Below are 8870 nucleotides of genomic sequence, written 5' to 3'. Positions count from 1 at the left end.
CCTTTCAAATATCTAGGGATTCCACTATCTACCAAGAAACTTAATCTTGTACAATGGATGCCACTTGTTGAGAAGATTACAGCAAAAATTACCTCATGGACAGCCAAAAAACTGTCTTATGCAGGAAGAATGCAGCTTGTTCAATCAGTTCTATTTGGTATTCAAGCCTATTGGGCTCAATTGTTTATTATTCCTTCTAAGGTGATTAAGCTCATTGATGCGCATTGTAGAAGTTACGTATGGTCGGGCACTAATACTATCACCAAGAAAGCTTTGGTGGCTTGGGAAAGTTTATTCTCCAAAATCAGTAGGTGGCCTCAACTTGATTAATCTTCACCCATGGAATAAGGCTGCTATTGCTAAACATTGTTGGGACCTAGAGCATAAACAGGATAAGCTGTGGATTAAGTGGGTGCACTCTTACTATATTAAAAGAACTCCTTTCCAAGAAGTGATCATTTCCCAACAAGCTTGTTGGATGGTAAAGAAAATTTTGGAGGCTAGACAAGTTTATTCACAGTTTCAGCCCATAGTCTTGCAGAACAAAAGTATGATCAGGCAACTATACTTTCACTTGTTTCGGCCCCAACAGAGAGTTCCATGGAAGTGCTTGATGTTTCAAAACTTTGCCAGGCCAAAGGCAGTCTTCACTATGTGGTTGCAGCTGCAAAACAGACTAAACACCACGGATAGACTCAAAAAATGGGGACTAGATATAGAGCTGAAGTGTGTTTTGTGCCGACTTCATCTTGAATCCAGAGATCATATGTATACTAGGTGTCCTTACAGTCAACAGGTTTGGAGCAAGTTATTACAATGGATTCAATTTGTACAAGCTCCTTACAACAATTGGAGCCAATATGTCTTGGGAATCATTGATGCCGCAAAAGGGAAAACTCCAACTGCCCAAATTTTTAAGTTGGTATATACTGAGTATGTCTATGCGATTTGGATTGAGAGGAACCACAGAATCTTTGAGAAGGATAGCAGAACTTGGGAATCTCTTGCCAGGGAGATTGCTTATATTTGTTGTGTTAGGGCCAGCCAGAAAACTATGCAAGCCATTCATCAGTTTGCGTTTTAGATTGTTAGCTTAGTTTTCCTTTGTTCTAGTTGTCTCTGTTTTTTTTTAGAATAGCAAGTTGGGTTTGACTTTGCTATTGGATTTGTAATGGTTACACTTTGGTGATTAATATAATCTTGTTGGTTACCAAAAAAAATATTGTGGTATCATTAAATATTGTGATAAGTATTTTTTTTTAATCATTAATCAGAGGTTTCGTGTATAAGTATTAGGTTTAAAGTTATTTATGGTAGGGAACATTTTACCCCAAATGTGAAACTTCTCATCAATATCCAAATTAGTTGAGCCACAAAGTGATACCAAATAGTGTATGAGAAATCCAAAAAAAGAGAGTATGAAATTGCTCATGGTAGGGAGGTGCCTATGAAACTCTCCGACGCGAATCTGAATTGATCGAGCCGCAAAGCGACTGCTTATTAGATGAGAAACAGAAAAAAAAGAAAAAAAAAAGAGGTATGAAGTTGCCTATAGTAGGGAGCGTTTTACCCTTAGTCCCCTATATGGAACTCTCCGATGCGAATCTGAATTAGTCAAGCCACAAAGCAACCGATTATTAGATGAGAAATAGAAAGAGAAAAAATAGAGGTATAAAGTTGTCTATGTGGTAGGGTGCATTTTACATTATGAAACTTTTCGACGCAAATCTAAATTCGTCAAGCCCAAAATAGATTCCAAACATCGAACGAAAAACCAAAAAAAAAAGTTATATCTAGTCTAATGGTCACGATCGAATTCACACAACATTCAAGTAGATAAGGTTCAATTAGTACCAAAATATATTTTTTTCCAAATTCACAACCAAGTTTTTTTTGTGGTACATACAAAAAGGACAAACCATAATAACGCGTTATTTTTCCTTCTTTATATAATATATATCTTTATATAAATATATTTAGAAGAAAAAAAAACTCATTGAATGGGCATTTTCTAAAAAACTCTCACAAGTCACAATAATAATAAGATTGAGACATATTTAATATAGGACCTTGACAACCCCATTCTTGGTTGTGTACATTTCATCTATCAATTTTCTTAGAGACAAAATCCAACAAAATGGTCCAAATATCAATTTTTTGATTAAATTTTCTAATAATTGTCTTCCAAAGGCTCGAAAATAAATGAAGCAATGACTAAGAGGTATCATTTTCTTATGGACCCATTCATAAAGAAATGAGACCAATAAGAAGTCTAGTATCAATGCATTTGCATTCTCTTCGAGCTCGTTTGGTTAGGGACAAATTATTTAATACTTCAAAATTGTTATCCAATTTTAATGTGGGACAAAAATAATACTACAGTTTTGAAATAAGTTATTCAACAATAAATATGTGATAAATTTATTTTAAAATTAATTTCGAAATTAATTATTGCTTATCTCTCGTACCAAACGAGCTCTTCTATTAAAGTATGTTTTAGCTGTCTCCATAATTTCCCCCCACTTTTGCATCTATTATTCACATCACAGCCTGTTTCCCTCTTTATTTTCCTGTTTCTTTTTTTCTAATGCCCCAATAAAAATAGGGAAATGTCATAAATAGAGTTATTTGTGAAAAAAATAGTGAGATTTTGTTTAGTTACGAAATGTCATACTATTTGAGTCTCAAAATGAGGTGAAATATATTGTATTCATGCGCATAATGATATAGTAAAATACATTGTATATGCACCCTAGCTTAATAAACTCTCTCATTTATTAACTCAACTCATTTTGATCCTTCTAAATTCAGTCAAATCCACTCATTTAACCCTCTAATTACAACATTCTAAGTAGTTTTGTAATCTCCTAAATACTCCTCTTAAATCATAACTTTAATTTATCTCTTTATTTTATTTTTACTATTCATTATAATAATAATAAAAAGAATAATACAAACTACCCTTCGGTGTGGCCCAGTGATTTATTCTTGGAACTTCCATGTTGGAAGTTTTAAGTTCGAAACCCTTTGCCAGCGAAAACAAAGATTTTGCCTTCTGGCTCGAGCTTGTCGTACCAAACTTGTCCTGTGCGAGTTACCTCTTCTTATGTGATTTGCGAGCTATTGCATAGGAGTGAGAACATTTATTTTCCATGCTTTCAAATCATGAAATGGACATGAATGATTCGTGTAAAAACAGAACTTTCCTAAACAAGCTAAAGAGTAAAGAATATATAGCCACAGTGAGGTAATCATAGTACTATATGTTACTTAATTTTTACATGTTTTGATTTAGAAAATGACAACATATTTGACATCTTAAACCAAACAGTACTAGTTGATTGGACCAGTTTTATCCAACTGTTTTGACTTTTGAGTAATAATATTTGCATATTGTTACATGTTTAAGCTCCAAAACACACCTCCTTCGTTTTGTTTTTGACTCGACACAGAGAGGAAATCTTGTGGTTTTAAATTAAAGATGTGCACAAATTACAATATATTAAAATGTCTTTTGATCTTCTGACTTTATAAACATGTCATGTGGAAAGTTGAAATTAAAGAGTTGTCAATAACGGAAAGAGACAATCTTGTTAAAACGGACTAAAAAAAAGTTTGGACAAACAAATTGAAACGGAATTCGAAAAGAGTATTTATTGGAGGAAGAGATGATCAATAATTGGAGCAAGAGATATTCAATTGAAACAGTACGTATGTTCGAAATTGTAATGCTTAATTAAAGATTCAAATTGTGACAAATATTGTAATGTCCTCTTAGGGTTCCTTTGGTTAGGAATAAATTTTATTTAAAAAAAATAATCGTAGTGTTTGGATTAATTTGTACAATTCAATTAATTTTACGAGATATTTGTCATCTTTCAATTTCCCACAACGTTACTCTAATGTAGGAAATACAAATTTACTACAATTTATCTTGTTAATATCAAACACAACATTAATCGTTTTTATAATCGTAGTATTTCGATTCCCTCGGTTGGATTAATCCTTACGAGAATAAAATTTATGAATTTACATTCTTTCAATGTGAAAATCAAAACTCTTATCAAATGTATTGTTTCAAAATTAATTGAAATATTTGATTCAACAGCTCTACAGTATTCTATACTCACCACCTAAAGTATTTTTCAAAATTATATACAAATTATTTTCATTAATATTTTTTTACTTACGTATCAAATAAAAATCACTTATTTTTCTAAAAAGTATTTTCCCTCATACCGAGCACACGCATTAAGTTAAAAATTAGACTAAAACTGATAATATGATTTTGAATAATTCAATAATTAGTTAGGCATGAAAACAGTTTAAAGCAGCTCTCAAATTTCCATTTATGATGAAGGTTTAATTGGTATTGGTCGATAGCAAAAAAAGGAGTTTGGTCATATGCCATAAATATTTATTCTCTAGTTAATTACAGTGAAAGGAATTTAAATAAATAAATAAATAAAACCATCAATTACGTAATTTCTACGTACATGCAAAGTAGAATAATAACAACTACTATTAGGCTGGACATTATAGCGTTGTTTCAAATTAATAAGGATACGACCTTAGATAGGAGGTTGGGAAGAAAACTAATTAGGATCAGCAGTGGAGCCAGCAATTTCACGAAGGGTGTCCAAGTGCTAAAGTGAATTTGCTCTTCTTAAAAAGTGATTTTTTTTTGCTACTAGTGATATTCAAACACGCGAATACTTTAAGTTCGTGTGTCTTTACTCTTCTAAGGCGCTTGAAATCACTAGTCTACATCACATTGTTGTGTCATGAGTGTCCAAAATATGTTATTTAGCCACTTTATTTATCATTTTACTTATATATACGGTATAGCTTTCCGACGTAAGGGTGGCTACACCACTGATTAGGATATAGTGCGTTGTCTTTTTATACGTTCATATATACTAGCAATTATAATATTGTTCATCTAGTTTCTTATTTATGTTATAACTATCTGTTATTTTTAATACTTCGATTTTTGTATTATTTTGTTGTAGTTACTGTTCTGTTACTATATGTTGTTTTTGTTATAATTATTTGATATTTCTTGTACTTCTGTGTTTACTTCTTTTCCTAGATTGATTTGGCTATTTTTTCTTGACTAGATGGTCTATCGGAAACAAACCTTCTCTACCTTAGCTTTGAGAGGAGTATAAAGATGTACGTACCCTCTATCCTCTTCTAACTTCATTTTGCATGAGACTGTATTGAATATATTGTTATTTTTATTGTTATTATTGTTGTTGCATGCTCAAATCACACACAAGAAAAAAAGAAGAATTACTATTTTGAATCTCCAGATTTTTATTAAGTGTTGAGACAGATTCATGATTTAAAGTTTAATTTTTTTTACTTCAATCTCAAGTAAATATTATACTAATAAATTTGACTCACAATCAAGTATTTATTGATATTCATTAAAAAATTTAATATACGTATGAATAAAACAAAAACTATTATTAAATTCATGTGAACTCATAAGCAAGTCTCTGCTCATGTCACGAGCTAACTTGGACTATATCAAGGAATTATAACGTGACCTTAATTAGTACGCAATAAGCAAATAACTAACCACTTAAAATCAAACAAAGAGAAATCATTGAAAAGGGGAAATTAACAAATATGGAAAATCAAGCAAAATTAAGCAAATGATATTTAACCCAAAATTGTCATTATCTATAACTTGCACACAAGTAAGATCCACGTAATCGTAATTATAACAATCATTAGTCAATGAAAATTTAGTTAAAGCCAAAATGTTAATTAAACCTCCCTTTCATGATAATGATTAGTACTAATCTTTTAATTACTGCCTAAACCAAACCCAAAAGATTAATACATGAGAAAGTGACCCTCTCAAATTTTAACAAATTAAATGAGACCCACATACTTCAATTAGATTATTACTTGACAGCAGCACCATTGGCTCTAATCCTAGCCGTTAGGTACCTCCTAACCTTAATTTCTTGACAATTCAAGAAGTTTGGTATTTTTCGTTTTTTCGTCTCAATCTCCTTCGACGAAAAATTATACAGAAGAAAAATGTTATACATATATAAAGTAGATGTTATATCTCCTTTTTTTTTTCCTGCATATTTACTTTCTTATATTTTATAATTTCTTAATAAAAAATTTGACTTCACCATTGGTAAAGGCATGATAACTAGTAAATCACGAAAGTTCAATCTCAAACTTGACTGTTAATTGCTACCATTCAATGAAATTGAATAATATGTATATCTAACCCTAATTCAAGATTATGATATTATATATGATTAATTATGTCTTAATAGTTACTATCATGGTACATAAATCATCTTGCAATGTACACATATACTTGTCATACATTAAAAATAGGGAAAAGGCTCAAATATGCCATCGAACTTTTAGAAAAGGCTCATTTATGCCATCCGTTAAAAGTTTGGCTCATTTATGCCATTGCTGTTAAAGAAAAGGCTCATCCATGCCATTTTTTTTAACTCTGGTTTTGCAAAACCATTTTTTACACACCAAACATGGTTTAACACTTTTCTATTGGTGTTTTTGGATCAAATGTACATTTTTTGCTTGTTTTTCTTTAAAAACACCAAGAACACATGAAGAACATAAATAACTCCAAAATTTTCAACATCTTCAATTCTTCACGAAATCATCTCAAATTTTGGCTACACCATTAATTTCTTTTTTTAAAAAAACAAAAATTCTAAAATCATTTGTAGAGTTCAAAAAATTCACCCATATTTAAAAATATATATTCCAAAAAACGAAAATCAGTCCCAAAATTTCAAAATTTGCTTTGATTCTTGTTTTTAACATTAGATCTTTGTTGACTAGTGTTTTTTGAGTTTATGTTCAAAATTTCAAATGATTTGAAGTTTTGGAGAATCTACCATTAAAGAATGTTCAAGTTTTGAAACTTTGAAGAAATTTCAATTGGGTCTTGTTGAGTTAGGTTGAATTCGAGCTCAAAAGAAATTGAGTTTTGGTATCTAGCTCGGAGCGAAACTACTCTTGAAATTTGAGGCGATTCATGAAGAATTGAAGATGTTGAAAATTTTGGAGTTGTTTATGTTCTTCATGTGTTCTTGGTGTTCTTAAGGATGTAGAAGCAAAAAATGTACATTTGATCCAAAAACACCAATAGAAAAGTGTTAAACCATGTTTGGTGTGTAAAAAATGGTTTTGCAAAACCGGAGTTAAAAAAAATGGCATGGATGAGCCTTTTCTTTAACAGCAATGGCATAAATGAGCCAAACTTTTAACGGATGGCATAAATGAGCCTTTTCTAAAAGTTCGATGGCATATTTGAGCCTTAAAATTTAATCAACTTTCTAAATTTTATCAATATCATATAAATTAAAATAATAGATATTGGGCTCGTGCTAGATTAGACACGCGTGTCTAATTTTAAGCATACATTTAAGTTTTAAATTTTACTTCTTTAAAATAGAGAGTTCTTAATCAATATTTTATATCTTTTTTAATAATTTTAAAATCATAAATATAACTAAATTCTGTGTAATCTAAGGTTAGCTCCGCTCTCGATTTCTTGTGAGAATCAACATGGTTTTATCTTTAGATGAAGGAACTATTGAGGAAATCATGTCAATAAACTTTCAAAGATAAGAGACTGGAAGGCTACTTAGTTCTGTGCAATGGTTATAGAAATAACACTTCAAAATTGGTTATGCTACTGCAGTTCTGTGAGATGGCACTACTAAAAAAACAGTGAATACCGACCTACAAATATTGACCTCCGGAGGTGGGTATTCCCTGAAATACCGACCTAAAACCGACATCCCAGCTTAGGTCGGAAAAAGCTTGGTAGCTATTCAATATCGACCTCTGGAGGTCGGTATTTACTGACCTCTCGAGGTCAATTTTTATTTTATGTCGGAATATTCAATTTTTTAAATTTCGACCTCCGGAGGTTGGTATTTTTATTTTTGCATTTTGAGATTCTGACCTCCGGAGGTCGGTATTTTTATTTACTTGTCCATAAAAAGATTTTATTCAAATATATTGTTAATTTATTTTAAACTATTAAATATCTAACTATGTAATGACTTTTAGTATAATCAATCTGACATATAAATTATCAAACAAATATGCGTATATGGAAATATTAGTAACATTTTTGTGAGCCCAAATATAAGTTGGCCTGATGTTTTAGATTCGTTATGATTTTCTCACCCAATCTTATGAGAAACAAGCTTAATAAACTTAGTCTTAACCTGTCCTCAGACATATAATCCTCTCTGAGCGGGTGACATTACTAAATACTCCGCCACGAAGCAAGATTTCCTGAATACAATAAATGGTCCTTTTCTTTTAGTGTTTTGATTCGAAGCGCTAATTTCTGACTAGTTCGATAGATAAGATGGTTGCTCTCTAACTCACTCAAGAATGGTAAGGCAATAGTCCACCGCCAATTCAAACTTATTCTGATCTTGAACGACATTGTAATCCTGGAGCACCTCCATGAACGCTATTCCTTTTCGTTCCATTCAACTACATTTATTTCCTTAATACATATCTTAAAAAAGAACATAACAATGAAGAACAAGTCGCCCATACAATCAACGAGAACAAAAACACTACTAGCCAAAATGCCGCATGCGTGAAGCATGGTAAGCCTATATCGAACGAGCATATCTTAAGGAGGAAAGGAAGTCCAAACGGTGATAATTGAATGGTACGGAGTCGAAATATAGACATACAAAGGAGAAATACAATACTCCTTCCGTCTTATGTTATTTGTTCATTTTCTTTTTGACATGTCCCTTAAAAAATCGTAAATAAGAACGATACTTCGAAATAAATATTTTTAATAACGTTAGTATGGTACAAACAAT

At 31.3% G+C, this 8870-nt stretch overlaps 1 protein-coding gene across 1 annotated transcript in view; it reads left to right on the top strand.

Moving 5' to 3' along the window:
- Positions 1-1165, top strand: part of LOC102605115 (uncharacterized) — a 2460-nt gene extending 1295 nt beyond the window's left edge. Inside the window, exon 2 of the mRNA XM_006357220.2 lies at positions 559-1165. Coding sequence (XP_006357282.1) covers positions 559-1084 — 526 coding nt within the window. The 3' untranslated portion in view covers positions 1085-1165. The remainder of the gene's footprint in view (positions 1-558) is intronic.
- The last annotated feature ends 7705 nt before the right edge of the window (positions 1166-8870 follow it).

The sequence above is a fragment of the Solanum tuberosum genome, unplaced genomic scaffold (assembly GCF_000226075.1).
Source record: "Solanum tuberosum cultivar DM 1-3 516 R44 unplaced genomic scaffold, SolTub_3.0 scf00243, whole genome shotgun sequence".
In the NCBI taxonomy this organism is placed as follows: Eukaryota; Viridiplantae; Streptophyta; class Magnoliopsida; order Solanales; family Solanaceae; genus Solanum; species Solanum tuberosum.
Note: the sequence above shows the minus strand (reverse complement) of the source record. Positions and strands in the feature narration are given on the sequence as shown.